The sequence below is a fragment of the Petaurus breviceps genome, unplaced genomic scaffold (assembly GCF_028583685.1).
Source record: "Petaurus breviceps papuanus isolate PSGF00001 unplaced genomic scaffold, PetGlider_PUasm1.0 126, whole genome shotgun sequence".
Taxonomy (NCBI): Eukaryota; Metazoa; Chordata; class Mammalia; order Diprotodontia; family Petauridae; genus Petaurus; species Petaurus breviceps.
This window is the reverse complement of record NW_027185655.1, coordinates 86,945,554-86,965,542: the sequence shown is the minus strand read 5'-3', so window position 1 is coordinate 86,965,542 and position 19,989 is coordinate 86,945,554. Positions and strand designations below refer to the sequence as shown.

At 38.4% G+C, this 19,989-nt stretch overlaps 1 protein-coding gene across 1 annotated transcript in view; it reads right to left on the bottom strand.

The window, feature by feature from the left end:
• Nucleotides 1-19,989, bottom strand: part of CPE (carboxypeptidase E) — a 124,426-nt gene that overhangs the window by 23,460 nt on the left and 80,977 nt on the right. The window contains exons 2-5 of the mRNA XM_069097867.1: nucleotides 11,463-11,659; nucleotides 8,449-8,616; nucleotides 6,761-6,878; nucleotides 4,005-4,187 (exon numbers count right to left, since the gene is read on the bottom strand). Of these exons, the coding sequence (XP_068953968.1) occupies nucleotides 4,005-4,187; nucleotides 6,761-6,878; nucleotides 8,449-8,616; nucleotides 11,463-11,659 (666 nt within the window). The remainder of the gene's footprint in view (nucleotides 1-4,004; nucleotides 4,188-6,760; nucleotides 6,879-8,448; nucleotides 8,617-11,462; nucleotides 11,660-19,989) is intronic.

The window sequence follows — 19,989 nt, the reverse complement described above, 5'->3', positions numbered from 1 at the left end:
GAAGGAAGGAAGGAAGGAAGGAAGGAAGGAAGGAAGGAAGGAAGGAAAGAAGCTTCAGAAAGTTCCAGACAGGGAAGAAGGGAAACAATACATATTGTATTGTTTTGTATTTTACTCCAGCCTTCCTGGAAGTAAGGGCTCCCCCTTTTGCTTGTAGCTATTGTGCCTAGGGTTTCCATGAGAAATACTGGTACCCAGAGGACTAAGAGAATGGAGTGGAGCTACATTAAGTTACTGCCAAAGTTCACAAGTAGCCAATATAATTTTACTATCAACATCTTTCATTATTTCATGGTTTTGTATATGTAAAAATACAAAATTATGCCACATAAATACAGTGAAAAAGCATAATTAAAACTTCCCTAACCTAGTAAGAGAACACTCAGAATTCACCAAAATCAGTTTTATAGAGAAGGTGTACCATGTATTAAAAGGGACAGTTTCATTTATAATATTGTTTGATCTTTCTCCAACATTATATATCTAAATCTTAAGTTCTCTTCTTTGGTTGCCACCACAAGACCAGTGCAAAATATAACTGGATTCATTCAGATCTTTGGGTTTTGTTAAAAAAAAACTGATATATGTTTAATATCTATATCAGAGATTCTTAAAATGTGGTCCAAGAAGCCCTGGTGGTAGCCCCCAAGATATTTTCATGGGATCCATGAGGTCAAAATTATTTTCATTAAACACTTAACACATTTTAATTTATTATAAAGTAAATATCAATAAACAAAAGCTCAGGAATGCTGGGGGAGAAGTCAAGATGGCAGAGTAGAAACAGGATTTCCACTGGGCTCCTACTTCCATCTCCTCCAATTCATGTAAAAAATGACTCTAAACAAATTTTCGAGCTACAGAACTCTCAAAATGGCACAGAGAAGCTAACCTCCCACTGAAGACAGGCCAGCAGAAAGCGGCCAGCACAGCACTCTGGGAGCCGACCCCAGCCTTGCATGTGAGCCAGAGGTTTTAGCTTCAGGGTAGGCACAACCAGCTGCCGGCTGGAGGGACTTCAGATCACCAGAAGCTATGGAGGTTTCCAGAATTATCAATCCGTAGATGCTAAGGACAAAGTGAGAGGTCAGTGCAGTGTGGACTTTGGGACCTGGGAGTTCGGGAGTGTGCTCCAGCCTTTACCCCCAAGGGGAGGGAGGGAGAAGCTGAGGCATAGTGGTTGTGCAGCCACTGCCACATGGCAGCTTCACAGTTTCAGGCCTGCAGATTGTAGGGGGACCAAGCAACCAGTGTGAGGGGTAATCACGCTTACTTTAACCTGCTTGGATCTGGATCACTGTCTGGGGTGGAGGTCCTGGGGTCCATGACCAGTATGCCAGAGCATGTGGAGGCTTCTGAGAGGGCAGCCAACTAATAGCTCCAGCAGCTGAGAAAACCCCAGGGATTTGGGACAAAGCTCCCCTCTCTGGTAGCAGAGTTCTACTATAGCAAAAAAGCTCAAAAGTCAAGTAATTGAGTAGCAACATGAGCAAGCAAAGGAAGCAAGGCAAGCACAGTGGTTCAACTTTGGATTCCTTTTTAGGGGACAAAAAGGATAGAGGCACGGAACAGGAGAAAGACAGCAAAGTCAGAACTCTTGCACCAGAAGCTTCCAAGAAAAGAATAAACCGCTTAAAGGCCATAGAGGAGCTTAAAAAGTATTTTGAAAACCAAATAAGAGAAGTTGAGGAAAAATTGGGAAGAGAAATGAGAATGATGCAAGAAAATTATGAAATCAGAGTCAACAATCTGACTGAAGAAAATAACACCTTAAAAAATAGACTAACTCAAATGGCAAAAGAGGCTCAAAAAGGCAATGAGGAGAAGAATGCCTTAAAAAGCCAAATTTGCCAGATAGAAAAAAGAATCTCAAAAGCTCACTGAAGGAAATCATTACTTCAGAATTAGATTGGAGTAAATGGAAGCTAGTGACTTTACGAGAAATCAAGAAACTATTAAACTGATCTAAACAAATGAAAAAATAGAAAGCAATGTGAAATATCTCACTGGAAAAACCACTGGAAAATAGATCCAGGAGAGATAATTTAAAAATTATTGGACTACCTGAAAGCCATGATTAAAAAAAAAAAGAACGTAAAAATCATCCTCCAAGCAATTCTCAAGGAAAATTGCCCTGATGTTTTAGAACCAGAGGGCAAAATAGAGGTTGAAAGAATCCACCCATCACCTCCTGAAAAAGATCCCCAAAAGAAAGCTCCTAGGAATATTATAGCCAGGTTCTGGAGTTCCCAGATCAAAGAGAAAATATTACAAGAAGCCAAGAAGAAACAATTTGAATATTGTGGAAACACAATCAGGATAACACAGGATCTGGCAGCTTCTACACTGAAAGATAGAAGGGCTTAGAATATGATATTCTGAAGGTCAAAGAAGCTGGGGATTAAAACCAAGGATCACCTACCCAGCAAAACTGAGTTTCACGTTTCAGGGGAAAATATGGCCATTCAATGGAATAGAGGATTTTCAAGCATTCTTGATGAAAAAACCAGAATTGAATAGAAAATTTGACATTTAGATACAAGAAGCAAAAGAAGCATGAGAAGGTAAACAGGGAAAAGAAATCATAAGGAACTTATCAAAGTTGAACTATTTACATTCTGACATGGAAAAACGATAATTGTAACTTATGAAACTTTTCTCAGTATGAGAATAGTTGAAAGAAATAGAAATGTGTTTGTATATATGTGTGTGTGTGTACACATATATATGTCTATATAGGAGGGTATATGGGCATATGAATACATATGTGAATGTGTGTATATATGTGTACAGGTATACATAGACAGAGGGCACAGGAGTAGTTGAATAGGAAGGGATTATACTTAAAAGGTGAAATTAAGAGATGAGAGAGGAATATAATGAGAGGACATGGGGAGAGACAGAATGGGGTAAATTATCTCATACAGAAGAGGCAAAGGAAAACTGTTAAAATGGAAGGAAAGATCAGGAAGGCAAAAGGGAAGGGGTCAACCTTATTCTCATTGAATTTGGCTTAGGGAAGGAATGACATACACACTAAATAGGATATTTCACCCTACAGGAGAGTAGGGGGGAAGGGAATGATAGGGGGGATGATGGAAAGGAGGGAAGGCTGGGGGGAGAGGGAAGTTAGAAGCACCCACTTTTGAAAAGGAACAGGATCAAAGTAGAGAACAGAACAAGTGGGAGGTGGGATAGGAGGGAGGGAAATATAGTCAGTCTCTCACAACATATCCACTATGGAAATGTTTTGCATACCTACACATGTATAACCTATATTGAATTGCTTATCTTCCCAGTAAGGGTGGGTGACAAGGGAGGTAGGGAAAGAATCTGGAATTCAAAGATTTAAAATCAAATGTTTAAAATATACATATTATATATATATAATTATTTTATACGTAACTGGGAAATAAGATATACAGGCACTGGGGCATAGAGATCTACTATGTCCTACTGGAAAGTCAGAGGAGGGATGGGCAAGATATGGGAGAGAGCAGATTGGAGGAGGGGATATTCAGTGGGATGGCTGTTTTGGACTGGTGGATAGAGGGAAAATGGGGAGAAAATTTGTAACTCAAAATCTTGTGGCAATGAATGATGTAAGCTAAAAAATAAAAAAAATAAAATAAACAAATGCACTTGGGTATGGGGCCCTTGATAACTTTTAAGAGTGTAAAGGGATCCTGAGACCAAAAATTTTGAGAACTGCTGGTCTATAGATTAAGTTTATTCCTTAATGATTTTTAAGAATTTAAAACTTATTCAGTTTAAGCCATTACAAAATAACTAATTTTCACTCAGACATATCTCACCTAAAACTTGACAAGTGTTAGGGAATTATCTGAGGCTCAAAGATCTTGAGTGATTTGCTTATTAGTCACACATCTACTTAAGTGTCAGAGACAAAATTTGAGCTATGTCTTTTCTTGCCCTAAATCTCAGCACTATATACTAGCCTGTTTCCCAACCAATTCATTATGGAATGATAAGTGCAAACTTACCCCCTGGTACACTATACCAAGCACCACCATTGGTTGTTCCATCTACAAAGCTGCTGTCATCATCATTCTTCCGACAGGGTGGCCGATTAATGTCAGACATGGCTGGGTTAAAGGAAGAATAGCCCCTAGCCAAGCTCTGGAAAATAGCATCATCAGGACAAGGGCTGTATTCATGAGCACTACCTAGAAAATAAGTCCATGCATATTAGGCAAAATAAAATAAGTCCCATTTCTCTAGTTCTGTAAAGCAATAAATGGGTATTAAACTCAAATAGAAACAGATACCTGCAGGCCATATGTTGACTTAGAAAAATCTCAAACAGACATTATCTATGTTGCATTATATTTTTATTTTGTTAAACTTGCTATACTTATTTGTTATATGTGTAAAGTATTTTTGTATTTTATATTCGTAAATTATTAAGTAAGCAGATTTTATTATATTTGCAAAATTTCTTAGTTATGTTTTCATCTGGTTTGTGCCATACTTGGGAGTTTAACAGCTATCTATCCAATTTGACATCTCTGTCTTAAAAGCATACAAAGCATTTTACTCCCACACATCCAGAGAGGTAGCCGGCATATTGTTGTCCCCATTTCATGGATAAGGAATCCAGGCACAAAGAAATAAACTGACTTGCCCAGGGTAACATTATTGATAAGTCAGAGAGGGACTTACTCAAACTTGGGACCAAGTACACTTTCTACTCCTCCATGCTGTCTCTTTCAAGATAGTAGAAAATATACAAGGAGTCAAAGAATGTTTTATATTTCCTGGTAAAACAGTTATTCTCAGTGGTTTACTTCTTTTTAAGGCACAATACAAAGATATGAACCGTAAAGTATTAAACAAAAGAATGGCCTCCCCAGCTCTCTTAGGATGGAAGTGCACACTCTTATCACAGGTCTGATTCCACAGCTGATCAGCAAAGGACTTTTGATCTGCTCTCTTTCTGATCTAGACCCATTCCTTCTGGTTCCTCGGTTTCTGACCTGGGAAATCAAATTGCTTTCCTTAGGCAACCTGGTGACCCCTGTTCCTAAGCTTATATGTCCAACTGGCATAGCCTTTAGAACTCCCTAGTTCAAGAGATCCATCATCCTCAGTTTTTCCAGAAGCTGAATTTATAAGCATAAGCCACCATACCCAGCTGGGTCCAGGCATTTTCTAATGATCATTCTTTGATTTACAGCTAGTTGTCTTTATAAAGGTCCTTAAGAATTAATACTTACCAAGGAATGTCCTTAAGCAGGAAAAAATTAACCTGAAAAGATCAATTTAACTAAGGTCCATTTTGCCTACTATCTAACAGAAATGCATACTTAACACCCCTAAATATTGTTTCAATTTCCAGAAGGGTGTTTGATATAGCCTAGCTAAGATCAAACTTCTAGAGTCATTTCTGGGTATATCATGAAAGTTGACCTGAATCCTAGATTATCTCTGGAACTTACCCATTCTACCAATGGATCAACTGTTCTATGCCTTCTAGGACCTCCAAGGAATCTTTATTTCTCCATTTTGGTTTAACCCCTCTCTTTATAACTCAGTTTCTCCTGATCCCAAGATTTATATAAACTTCCTTTAAAATGAAAACATACAAAAAAGCTTTAATAGTTCTGTTCCTTGAGGTGCAGAATCCTGACATATTTAATGAAAGAAAAGTTTTATTTGCTGCTTTTAGCAGTTCTTCTTGAAGGTTTGCCAAGTCATGGCTACAACAGAGCATTCAATCAGGGATCCATAGACCAAGAACCCAAGGAAAGATTCCAAGAGATCCTTAAAAAAAAAAAAAAATATATATATATATATATATATATATACACACACACACATGCAAATATGTGTTTGTATATATGTTTATATATGCACATGTGTCTATATGCATATGTGTATTCTGTACCCCAGACCACCCCCAAGCCTAGAACAGACCTTCATCCTTCATCTCCTTTCCTTTGAATCCCAAATCAGGTAGAGATTGCCTGATGGCTTCCCATAAAGGATCTTATTCCCCTTATTAAAGCCTTTTCTCCCTCCTAAAATTTCTTATAGCACTTTCTCTGTCTCTCTTCTTTGTTCTTATCACAGGTTCCCTGGTATCATAATTATTTGTTATTATGTCTCTCCCCCTACCCCATTATACTGCAAGTTCCTTGAGGGGAGGGGTTTATGTCTATATCAAGCTTTCTAACTCCAACCAAAGTACAATGTCTTACACAAAATAAGAATAATTAAATTTTTATTGAAATGAATAACTAATTCCATCTTGAACATAACATTCCACAGAACTACTCTGATGTTTCCAAAGGCTAGAAGAAATGTAGGTACTGAAGACAAACAAAATCTATCTTTCCAATCAAATAAGTTTTGATGGAGGGAATCATGGATTTCAAGGAAGAGAAGACTTTAGAGCTCACCTAGTCTAACTCTCCCTCACTTTACCGCTAAAATTGCATCTAGAAAGGCTAAGTAGTTTATCAAAAATCAAATGGGTGGCAGAGTTTCTTATGGATCCAGTCATGTAAAGGAAAGAATACAAAAAGAATAGAAAAATTACGTTTAAGTAGTGACAAACTATGTAAGACTAAGACACTTGAAAACAATTATGAACAACAAGTACAATATTAGAGCTTGTGGAAGAATTGTGGGTGATTTGACTAAACCAAACAAAAAAAATTATTCCCAATAATCCTGGGAATATGTAGCCAGTTTTTTGACCAATAGACCTAATGAGAGAAGTCAAAGGAACACCTACCACTTCGAGTCTCATCATATGGATAATTTGCAACCAGATCTCCTCCATGAAGGTTGGCTGAAAGCACGAAGGGGATATCCATAATCCAATGAATAACAGCCTTAGTCTCTGGAGCAAGCTGGGAGAAAACCAAGAATTATGGTAACTATGCACCCTAGAGTCACTGGCCAATTCCTTCAACTCTACGTTACAGAGAGGAGACAAAGAAGCCAGTGAAAATAAGTAGGTAGTGACAAAAAGGAAAATACAGAGAAAAGATCATCATATGAAAATTAATAACCCCTTAAATGTCTGTGGTTGTTTTGCTTAAAAGATATATTCCACACACATTATTTTCCTAACTTTATCATTCTCATTTTAATAAGAAATGGGGTTTCAGAAGTTTAATCTCCCTTTTGAGAACAGTTTTGCTTAGTGACCAGCTCTCAGTCATTCCACACATTCCAGAGATCAGGCAAATCACTTACATACTTTATGATTCAAGATTTTTAGTGACCCTTATTCTTTTTTAAGGCATCTAAGTAGAAGATGAGCAGAAAAATAAGCATTAAATCCACCTAAAAGGAATTTTTTTCTGTAAGGTAAGTTCAGTGTTACTCAATTACTATGTGGCAGACTTCAGTATCTTCTTTCGAATCTCCCAAAATATTATCTCCCTTCTCCATGCCTTTGCACAGGACATCCCCATGCCTGGAATGCTCTCTCTCCTTATTTCTACTTCATAGAAACTTTACCTCTCTTTAAGGCTCAGCTCAAAAGTCACCCCCTCCCCATGACTTCTCCTCATTCTGCCCCCAATAGTAGTTTGTGTCACCGCTCAAATTACTTGGTATTTTAAAATATATTTTGTATATTCTTATCTGGGATCATTTACTCCCCCAGTATGGTGAAAATTCCTTTAGGACAGGGATTAGCTCACGTTTGTCCTAGTATTCCTAGTGGCTAGCAAGTATCTGGCAAATAGTAAGCACTTAATGAATCTTTGTTGAATTGAATTCAATACTTTAAAAAGATCCATGATTTCATCAGTGGAATCCATCAATGAAAAACACAACTGACCCTGTACATGGTTTCTCTAACTGCTATGGCAAAACAAATTCATCACTTGGTGGCCAGCCTTCTGTTTACATGGGCTGGTTCTCAGACAAGAGATCCACAATTCATTACCAGGCTTTACTCATAGGCTTTACTAGTTGAAAGAATCTAAGAGAACCTGAGAATCTGCTGGCAGATCTTTTGAGAACCCTGATAAAGCAAAAGAAGCATTTGAAAGATTTCAGGATGAAAGGGAAAAGGGATGAGGTATAAGGATATCCTATGCTGTGAATAAAGTGACCCTACTTTCAGTAAATATATATAAATTTTTTTTCATGTAAAGTTACTTCCTATGAAAAAGTTATACTTGCTGTCATAGAAAGCTAAAGAGATAATAGGAAGCTGGATAGGGGGCGGGGGGAACACCAGTGCTCCCACCAAAGAAATCTTCAAACAAAAGACTATAAGGAATTTCAGAGAGCTACCAATATCCCTTGGGGTTAATAATTAGTTTTTAAAGTGGCTTAGCCCCAACCAAAAAGAAGTCTAGCTATATCCTTACCAAGAAATTCTCCGTGATTATAAAGGTAACTTTTTCAGAGATAGGCAACAGAGACTAAACATATATATATACACACACACATGTTGTTTACCTTTGTGTTCTGGTCCACAATTTTCTTCAGGTTTTTCAACAGGTGATTGTTTGGCCCACCTTCTCTTTCATTAACATAGACAATCCTATCCAGGTCAGGAAAATTTCGGTTCAGATCTATTCCCTGGGCATTGCTTCTACCTACAAACCAATCCTTAAGCTCACCAGGCTAAAAAACAAAAAACAAATCACAAATTATGCTGGTCATGAATACCTAAGAATTTGACAACCTATTAGTGAGAGTAATTCTTTCATCTCAACAGTGCTCTTACCATAAGAATTGTTTTGTGTTATTATCCTATTTTACCGATGAAAATATTCTTACATTTTAATATATATTTATGTTTAAAAATGCCTCCTGGTGTCAGCAACAATAATGCACACAATCACCCTGACCCCTCCAGGGAGAGGGAAAGGAGCAAATACATTCCCAGTAGCATATTGAGTTTTTGAGTGGGGAATAGTTGAGGGATGTACATATAGGAAACAGAAAATGTAATAAGACTTGTGTTGACATGGTTTCTGACCTCTGTCACAAACTTAAACTGAGCAAAGGGAGATTAGTCTCAGAAGATTCATTACATTAGGCCAACCTCAAAAACTTGTGGGTACTCACATCATAATCAGCAAATTTTCCTTTGGTGTTTTCTCAGTTCAAGCCTCCAGTCAGCTTGACAGCAAAGAAACCCAATTTAAATGAGATCTAGTTGCTGTCTCCAGTCCAGAGGCTTGGCAACAAGGAAGAGATCAAAGGAAAAGCACATGGGAATTTTAGACCATTGAGCTCATTATTTTTCCTATGTCTTTCCCTCCTAATAACTCATACTACATTTGCAGAATTATGGAGCAAGTCTAAGAAGCACTAGCAAAGTGTCCATACTTCTTCTCCTCCTCATCTTCTTCCTCCTGCTTCTCCTCCTCCTCCTCTTAAACTGTTGTACCTGGCCCCATTCTTTCCCTTCCCCCAACTCCAGCTCTCCCTCATGGAAGTGGGTGGGCTGCCGGCTTTAGCTCTGCCCAGGGAGACTTGGCTCCTGGCAGGATTTTCAAAATGTGCTGACCAATCACTGATTTTAGCCTCTGCAAGTTCCTGCTTATGTAATACCTAACTGTTGGCTATGGTGGCATCCCTTTAAAAGCGAAGGTTTTGCCTGGGTTCCCCGCTGTGCGATTTGGGGAGGGGCCTAATTCAGCCAACATGGCCTAATCAGTTAACATGGCCAATAAAGGGTTGAATTCTAAATTGTTACTTGGGTCTTGCTCGTGTTTTGGGTACAACAAACCACATTCATTAATTATACCACCTGCCCTTTCCCTTCACTCCTTTGCCAGACTGTTCCTAACACTAAGGGGTTGGAAATACAAAATTTCTCCATGCATACACTGATACTTCCATAGACATAGAGATTTATCATTCCACAAGATTCACAAGGGCTGAAAACCTTTTTAGTTGGCAGTTAATAATTGGTAGTTTAAAAAACTTCAGCAGTGGCTAGGTGGCACAGTGAATAGAGCACCACTCTGGAGTCAGGAGGACCTGAGTTCAAATCTGACCTCAGACACTTAACCCTAATCGCCCTTCTTCCCCCCCCACCCAAAAAGCAAAAAAATAAATAAATAACACTTCACTTTAATTTGGTTTAAGTGACAGTGGTACTGCAAATGGTTGGCTCTTATTAAAATATGACACTGAAAAGAAGTGCTTGCTAGACTTCTTAACTAAAAAGTGACTTTGCGTGAGTGATATTTAAATTTAAGATGTCTCCCTCTTATTCCCTTACCAAAAGCAGATGAGTTGGACAAAGAAAAAGCATTTGACCTTTGTGATTTGGGGCTCTTCTACTGTTTTAAAATGTTTCGTTCAGTAGGAAATCTAAAAAAGCAGGAATTTTAAAAAGTGTTCAATGTAAGTTCTATTATGTGAATTTTCTTGTTTTGAACCAAAAAAAATTGCTAGGGGTTTAATTCTTTCCTATTTTGAAGAATGAATAAATTCAAATATTTTAGGGGCTATGGATAGAAAGTACTAAAAAAATAGTAAAATGCTTTATTTTATATAATCACACAGAACTGGATACCTCTCAAAATAAAGGAGACTGGAAGAAGATATGCATGTGTATATGTATACATGTGTATGTGTTTGTGTACATGTACGTGTATGGGTGTATTTATGTATATTACTATTTTTATTACAAATACTTTGAAAATCACATCAATTTTCTCCTTCAGGTTAAGTTTCTGAACTGTTTCATAATCAAACTATCAGGTCTCTATTTTCTCCATTAAAAGTTTATTTTCATTTTGAAAAACAGAAGTAGCAAATAAAAATATTAAATCTTGTAATATTTCACAAAATTAGTAGGTTATTTCAAACAACCAGAATGCCATACAAATATCCTAAAGTTAAGGGAAACATATACAATGTATTCTTTCTCCAAAAAGAAAAAATCGAACAACAACTCACAAAATTGTGAGATTACTTTTTGCCAGTTTTCCTAGGGGCTAAACACATACTGGATTGTTTTCTCTTGGAAATGGGTTCCATGATTCCTAAAAACAAGGTCTTGACATCACTACAACATTGTCCTTAGGGAAAACCAGTCCTTCTCCTATAAACTCAGCAGAGGGAGCTATCATACCACATCACTGATTTCATTCTCTTAACATATTCTGAGCCAGCAATGGCACTATTAGATCCTCTCATATTTCCCCCCAAATTGTAGGTTTTTAAACAGGAAATTTGCCTAATCAACAGCCTGAAAAATGAATATTGTTTATTTAGCCATACTGAAAGAACTTACTAATAGGTTTGTTAACAAAACTTATCCTAGTATTCATTTTAACTAATAAATGCTATCCTCTGTTTACTCTCCCTTGTAATTTATCAGTCTCTTGAATTATCAGTAGCCAAGTTCCTATAAACTATGCATTTGCACATACATGTAATATATATAATCTGTTTCATATATCTGCACATTAAAAACATCACTAATTTGTGACTTTCTTTATACCCACCTGAGATGCTGCTTTCTCAAAACCATCAGGATTCAGGGAAGGCATAATGTGGATGCGAGTATTGTGGATTAGGTTGATAATTGTCTCATTTCCCTTCTGGTATTCATTGCACAGGTATTGAGCCAAGAAGATGAGCAATTCCCGGCCAACAGCCTCATTACCATGCATATTTCCAATGTATTTGAATTCAGGCTCACCTAAAAGACAAATGTATTTATGGATATCATTAATTTATACATATATGACCATTTTATTTCTTAGGAAACTGTGGCTCAGACCTGCCCAGGGGTACACAGCTGGTAATTATGAGTGTCAGAATTTAAATCCAAGTCTTCATAACTCCAGTCACAATACTTAATCTATTTGCTATCTCATGCTGCCTCTCAAGACAAGTATTAGAACAAGAAATACTCTCTTGGCCTTGTACTTTCTTGACCTTTCTAATCCCCAGATGTGAGAGATGACCTGCAGTGAAGTTTCCCCATTCTGAACATCCTATTAGATTCTTATTTCTTCTTTAAACTTTGGGTTCACTGTGTATAAAGGAATGTTAGTGTGAGAGGTAGCAAAGAGTTAAGTTTCTACAGAAATGCAAGGATTGCTGAAACAAGATTACTGATAAAAAGTACCAGACAATAGCCTTGGGAAGAGTTGAGGCAGTAGCCTTGGGAGGAAGTTGGGTTCCCAGTTCCCAGAGAACTCCTAGATAATATTAAAAATGAAATAATGTAGAACAAAAAGGAGCTGGCAGCAGGCGGTGGATTTGACCAATTAGAAAGCAGACAGCGGCCTTGGGACACTCAGACCCAGATAAGGACACATCTAGGTTGGACTGGTGGGGAGTCAGTATTCTGGGGTTGTTGCTGCCCTTCTTAGTGAACCACATGTATTATGTATGTTATCTAACAAAATTAGAGACCTTGTTCCTTGTCCCTGGGGAAGATTTTTGTGCTTAACCTGTGAGTCGAACTCCCAGCCAATGAGAGAAGAGTCAGCTGGAAGGGTGGGGCATTTCCTTCATGCTTTTGCCTTCTGTAAAGTGCTTCTCCCTTCTGGCCCTTTGTCGGATTGAGGGTGTTCTTTCTCGCGATATCATAATAAATTCCTTTTTGCTTCTACCCTGAGAAGTCTCTGAGTTTACTTTGAGTAAGTGGTCTTCTGACCCACACACCATGCCTTATTACAGGGCTGAATTGATCAATCACCTATGAAAACTCACAGTAGCCCCCTCACCACAGAGTCAAGAAGATTCTTTCCCTGTCAAGACAGTACCTGATTAAGTCTCATTCCAGTGAGAGTCTTGAGTGTCTGTGTGAAGGGATTTCTAATCATGGAGAACCATGCCCTTGTATGACCTCCTTTCCTGTGCTTATGCTAATTTTAATCTAAGGATGAAGTCTAAGCAGGAGCAGGACTATTTATATATAAACTCCCTTCTATTCTTCTAGAGATAGCCTTTTCTCCAGGGTTTTCTTCCTTTAATCCAACAGTTCTAAACCCAAGATCCCTGAACATACATACATATATACATACATACAATAGATACAAAGGATACAAAACAGGATACAATAGATGGATGGATAGATGGATGAATAGATACATAGACAAAAGAGAGACATGGATGAACAGACGGACAGAAACAAACTATTTCAACTTAATTGGCCTCTTTTGTAATCCTGGGTATTTTATACCTTCTTCTTTTTTTTTTTTTTAAGCAATCGGGGTTAAGCAACTTGCTCAAGGTTACACGGCCAGTTATTTCTGGGTGTGGTGCTGAGTATCTGAGCCTGGATTCGATCCCCCAGGTCATCTCGACACTGGGGCCAGTGCTCTTACTCGCTGAGCCACCTGGCCACCCCTACCCACCCCTATTTTATACCTTTTAAAAAAATTATTTTGAAACATGACAGAAAATGTTAAGAATCTCATATAAACCTTTTGTAATTTTTTAAACAATTCTTTAAATGTCTGGAAACAGCCAGTTTAAAAATTGGAAAAACCAGTAATGGAGAGATTTTTTTCCCTGTCAGATGAACTTTTTTTTCCATTCATGTCTTGATGCTATTTCCTCTTATGTCTGTATAGATGTGTCCATCTAATCAACTTAAGAGTCATAAAAATTTTCAACAATAACTCCCACTCCATTATCACTGTAACATTTAAAAGGAATTTTCCTTACAACAGCCTTATTGGGTAGGTCACACAAGAATCATCAACCCTATTTTACAGATGAATAAACTAAAAGGCTTGTAGAGATTATGACTTGCCAAGGGTCGTACCCCTAGTATATGATAGAGTCAGAGTTTGAACACAGGTTTTTCCTGACTCCAAGTTCTTTCCAATATCCTGTGCAACTTACATGTTTGTAACCAGTTACTATGGAAAATTAGAGTTCCTAGTAACCAAAAGAACCATTAGGATATACTCTCTTAAGCTATTTATAAGTAAAGGATTATCCAGTTCTCAATTTTTATATCTCCAAGTTACAAAAAAAACTCTTTGGTGACTGAGTCAAATATATAAGAATACAAGTCATTCTCCAATTGATAAATGGTCAAAGGATATGAACAGGCAGTTTTCAGAGGAAGAAATTAAAGATATCTATAAGATTATGAAAAAATGCTCTAAATCACTATTGATTAGAGAAATGCAAATCAAAACAATTCTGAAGTACCACATCTCACCAGTCAGACAGGCTAAGGTGACAAAACAGGGAAATTATAAATGCTGGAGAGGATGTGGAAAAATTGGAACACTAATGCATTATTGGTGGAGTTCTGAATAGATTCAATCATTTTGGAAAGCAATCTGGAACTATGCCCAAAGGGCTATAAATAAGTGATCCCTCTGAGCCAGCAATATCACTCCTAGGACTGTATCCCAAGGAGATCATAGAAGTGGGAAAAGGACCCACATGTACAAAAATATTTATAGCAGCTCTTTTTGTGGTGGCAAAGAATTGGAAATCAAGGGGACGCCCATCAATTGGGGAATAGCTAAACAAGTTGTGGTATATGAATGTAATGGATTATTGTGCTATAAGAAATGAGGAGGGGGGGCGGAGTCAAGATGGTGGGGCAGAAAAAGGACTTCTGTGCGGCTCTGGCTCCCACCAACTCCAAATCATGTAAAAGATGACTCTGAACAAACTTTGGAGCTACAGAACCCACAAAATGACACAGAGAAGCTAACCTCCCGCTGAGGACAGCCTGGCAGACTGGTAGGAAGCGGCCAATGCGGCACGCTGGGAGCCAAGCCCAGCCTCTAGCTGAGGGTTTAAACTTCCTTCCTCCCTGGTTACCCACCCTTACTAGGAAGATAAGCAATTCAATATAGGTTCAACATGTGTAGGTATGCAAAACATTTCTATAGTGGATATTTTGTAAAAGACTGACTATATTTCCCTCCCTCCTATCCCACCTCCCACTTGTTCTATTTTCTACTTTGATCCTGTTCCTTTTCAAAAGTGGGTGCTTCCAACTTCCCTCCCCGCCAAGCCTGCCCTCCCTTCCATCATCTGCCCTCTCATCCCCTTCCCCCCTACTCTCCTGTAGGGTGAGATACCCTATTTAGTGTGTATGTCATTCCCTCCCTAAGCTAAATTCAATGATAATAAGATTGACCCATTCCCTTTTGCCTTCCTGTTCTCCCCCTCCATTGTGACCATTTTCCCTTGCCTCTTCTATATGAGAGTTTACCCCATTCTGTCTCTCCCCATCTCCTCTCATTATATTCCTCTCTCACCTCTTAATTTCACCTTTTAAGTATCATCCCTTCCTATTAACTTGATCCTGTGCCCTCTATCTATATATAACTGTACACATATATACACACATTCACATATGTATTCATATACCCATATACCCTCCTATATATACATTTCTGTTCCCTTCAATTATTCTCATACTGAGAAAGGTTTCATAAGTTGCAATTATTGTTTTTCCATGTAGGAATGTAAATATTTCAACTTTGATAAATTCCTTATGATTTCTTTTCCCTGTTTACCTTCTCATGCTTCTCTTAGCTTCTTTTATCTGAATGTCATATGTCAAAATTTTTTTTCATCAAGAACACTTGAAAGTCTTCTATTGCACTGAATGACCATATTTTCCCCTGAAATATGATACTCAGTTTTGCTGGGTAGGTGATTCTTGGTTTTAATCCCAATTTTTTTTTTTTACCTCCGGAATATCATATTCTAGGCCTTTCGATCCCTCAGTGTAGAAGCTTCCAGATCCTGTGTTATCCTGATTGTGTTTCCACAATATTCAAATCATTTCTTCCTGGCTGTTTGTAATATTTTCTCCTTGATTTGGGAATTCCAGAACCTGGGCTATAATATTCCTGGAAGTTTTCTTTTTGGAATCTTTTTCAGGAGGTGATGGGTGAATTCTTTCAATTTCTATTTTCCCTCTGGTTCTAAAACATCAGGGCAATTTTCCTTGGGGATTTCTTGAAGGATGATTTCTAGGTTCTTTTTTTGATCATGGCTTTCAGGTAGTTCAATAATTTTTAAATTATCTCTCCTGGATCTATTTTCCAGGTTAGTGGTTTTCCCAAAGAGATATTTCTATTCTTTCATTTGTTTGGATCTGTTTAATAGTATCTTGATTTCTCATAAAGTCACTAGCTTCCATTTGCTCCAATCTAATTATGAAGGAATGATTCTCCTCAGTGAGCTTTTGAGATTCTTTTTCCATTTGGCAAATTCGGCTTTTTAAGGCTTTCTTTCCCTCATTGCCTTTTTGAGTCTGTTTTGCTATTTGAATTAATCTGTTTATTTTCCTCAGGTTGTTGATTCTCACTTCATAATTTTCTTGCTTCATTCTCATTTCTCTTCCCAATTTTTCCTCTACTTCTCTTATTTGGTTTTCAAAATCCTTCTTAAGGTCCTCTATGGCCTGTAATCATCTCGTGTTTTCCTTTGAAGCTTTTGGTGCAGGAGTTCTGACTTCACTGTCTTTCCCCTGTTCCATGCTTTGATCCTTTTTGTCCCTAAAATAGGAGTGTAAAGTTGGGTTGTTCTGTTTGCTTTGCTTCCTTTGCCTGCTCATTTTGCCACTCAATTACTTGACTTTTGGGATTTTTGCCACAGTAGGACTCTGCCACCAGACAGGGGAGCTTCATCCCAAATGCTAGCATTTTGTCAGCTGCCGAAAGTATTAGTTGGGTGCCCTCTCTGAAGCCTCCACACACTCTGGCAAGCTGGACACACACCCCAGGACCTCCACCCTAGACTACAATCCAGATCCAAGCAGGTTAAAGCAAGAGTGATTACCCCTCAGACTGGTCCCCCTACAATCTGAAAGCCAGGAGCTGAAGCTGCCATGTGGCAGCAGCTGCATGCCCATGGCACCTCAGAGGTTTCTCCCTCCCAAACTACCAGATCCCAAAGTCCACTCTACACTGACCTCTCACTTTGTCCTTAACGTCTTTGGGTTGATAATTCTGGAAACTGGTTATCTGAAAGTCCCTCCAGCCAATGGCTGGTCAGGCCCTCCCTGAGGCTAAATCCTTGGCTAGAGGTTGGACTTAGCTCCCAGAGCGCTGTGCTGGTAGATTCCTGTTGGCCTGCTGGGCTGTCCTCATCAGGAGGTTAGCTTCTCTGTGTCATTTTGTGGGTTCTGTAGCTCCAAAGTTTGTTCAGAGTCACCTTTTACATGAATTGGAGTTGGTGGGAGCCAGAGCCGTGCAGAAGTCCTTTTTCTACTCCACCATCTTGACTCTGCCCACCATTTTTTTCCTTTCTAAAATAAAGAGATGACCTCTGACTTTTTAGTTCTACTCCCCAAGATGGGTAGATTTAGTGTTGAAAGGGACTTCAGAGGTCATCCAGTCCATCTTCTTTATTTTACAAATGAATAATAATAGCTAATAGCTACGATTTATATAGCACGTACTCTGTACCAGACACTGGGCTAAGGATTTTATAATGATTATCTCATTAGGCCTTCATAACAACCCTAGGAGGTAGCTGTTATAATTTCCCTATTTTACAGTTAAGGAAACTGAGACAGACTTTAAATGGCTTGCCCAGAGTCACACAGTGTCTGAAGCCAGATTTGAACTCAGGTCTTTCTAACTGCAGACCCAGCATTCTATACATTAGGCTATCTCATGGAGAAACTGAAACCTGGAAATGACTTGTACAAGGCAATACAATAAACTGGATTTTAATGTAGGCCAGTTGACCCCAGATTCAGGACTCTTTCCACAATAATACACTGCTTCCTGTGAATGCAAGGTGGGATTTCCCTATTACTTCTCAGAAAAATTTAAAATTCATTGTAACCTGGGTTGGCTAGGTGGCACAGTGAGTAAGAGCGCTGGCCCCGGCATCGGGAGACCCGGGATCAGTTCCAGCCTCAGATACTTGGCTCCCACACAAAAAATAGCGGGCAGTGTAACCTTGAGCAAGTTACTTAACCCTAATTGCTTTAAAAAAATCATTGTAACCCATGCAAAATGGCAGATATCTCCACCATTCTGGCAATAGCATAGGGAAGAGTACTGGCTCTAGAGTCAGAGAAGCTTTTTGAATCCTTCCTCTGTCACTTATATTTGTGACCTTGGTCAAGTCACAACCTCCCTGGGCCTCAGTTTTTTCATCTGAAAAATGAAGAAGTTGGACCCCATGGTCTCTAGAGTTCTTTCCAGCTCTAGGTCTATTATCCTATCATGCTCTTGGAGACTAAGTAGGAGCCAATATGTTCCCTATGAGCAGAAAGACAATGTTTTTCCATTCAAAATATTGATATGTGGTAATAGAATGCAATCATTTGGGACTTCTCAGCAAAACAGAAGCTAAGTAGCTGATTAATGTGTTTGCATTTTCATCTGATTTGTGAGAGGGGGAGTAGGGTAGAGGAAAAATAGAGCAGATTGAGAAATCTCCACCAGAACATAAGCAAGATGTGTGTCTTTTATAAAAACAACTAATTCCAGGCATTTTATAAAGAGGAATAATAGTTACATTCAACCCCACCTCATGTAGCACAGTGTGTAAGGTTCTTCATCATCATGTTTATCTCATCATCATCATCACCATTACCATCAGTTTCCCAACTCTTGCATATGATGATCTTAGGTAAGAAATGAAGTTGTGAAATTATTCAAGGATAGAGGCAATGATGCTGTGCATAACTCGTTTCCTATGAAATGCTAAGCTAAATCTCCATAGGCACCAAACACAGGAGACCCACAAGAGATCCTCAACAAGCAGCTGCACAGCTAATTTGGTCATAATGAGGCTCTTACTGCCTTTAATATCTTTTGTCTCTTTATTTGGGCAAAAGGAAAAAAGTTTAAAGTGACTCTGCTCTATTTCTGAGTCTGTTTCTCTGTCTCTGTAAACAGTCTCTGTATCTGTCTCTCTTACCCCCCCCACCACCCCCTTTTAACTTCCAATCAGTTAGAAGGCCTTGCTTCTTTTTTTTTTTCCTGAAACTATGGAGACTGGATTTGCAGGCAGCCTAATAAATGAAGTGAGTGACGCAGCCCTTCCTGTTCACAATGACTCCACAGATGAACAAACCACAGGTTTAAACAATGTTTCAGCTGCCAGGTACGTCAATTCCTTATAAATGCCCATAAGTGCCCATGCATTATCTCATCTCTTAGCAGCAGAAAGGAAACACAGTCTGAAATCCTCTCAGGTTACATGGAGTAAATTGCTGATTGGTTTTTGGTTTTGCTTTTTAAATATTCATTTTTATTTTTCCCTTACTTCACCAACTAATCTATTCTATACCTTATGCAAGAACAGATTAGAGGTCCTGAATAATAGATTTGTTTATTGCCATTATACTTGGAAATTCATCCAACCCAATTTGCATTGTATATATTTAGAAACAGTAACGCTGATGCTTTGTCTTTCACTCAGTTTCATGTAGGGAGAACTAATGGCTTTCCAATCATCCTACTGGGCACACATTCACTAATCAACCAGGCATTAAAAACCTTCATCTCACAAATCGAATCCATTCAAGCTTCACACTTTATCCACTCACTCTTAGCATGTATACAAATGTTGAACTCTACATATAAACAATAGCACCAGCTTGGTCTCTCTAGAACTGGGAGTCTTAACCTTCTGAGCATACTCTCTGGCAATCTGATGAAGCCTGCGGAACCCTTCTTAGAATAAGATTTATAAATGCATATAATGTGATAGTTATTTAAGAGCATTTGAACCCTAATAAAAGCCAAAACCTGAACTAATCAACCAGATATGCTTTGCCTTGCTCTAAAATGCTCTTTCCTGTGTCAGCAACTTTAATACCAGATGAGGCTGATCAAGAACACTCTTCCTGTTTGTAACCACTAAAGGACAGGATGCCTAGGACAAGACATTGTCTTAAATAGTGGGACTTCTCTTATCTTGGTATCCTACAGATACATGCTATACAGGGGAAACACAGATATCCTGGGATTGTAATTTCAATTGACACTTTGTGAATTGTCTTGTCTTATTGTATTTATGACTTATTCAACTAAGAAACTTCCTTTCACATGGAATGGTTAAACA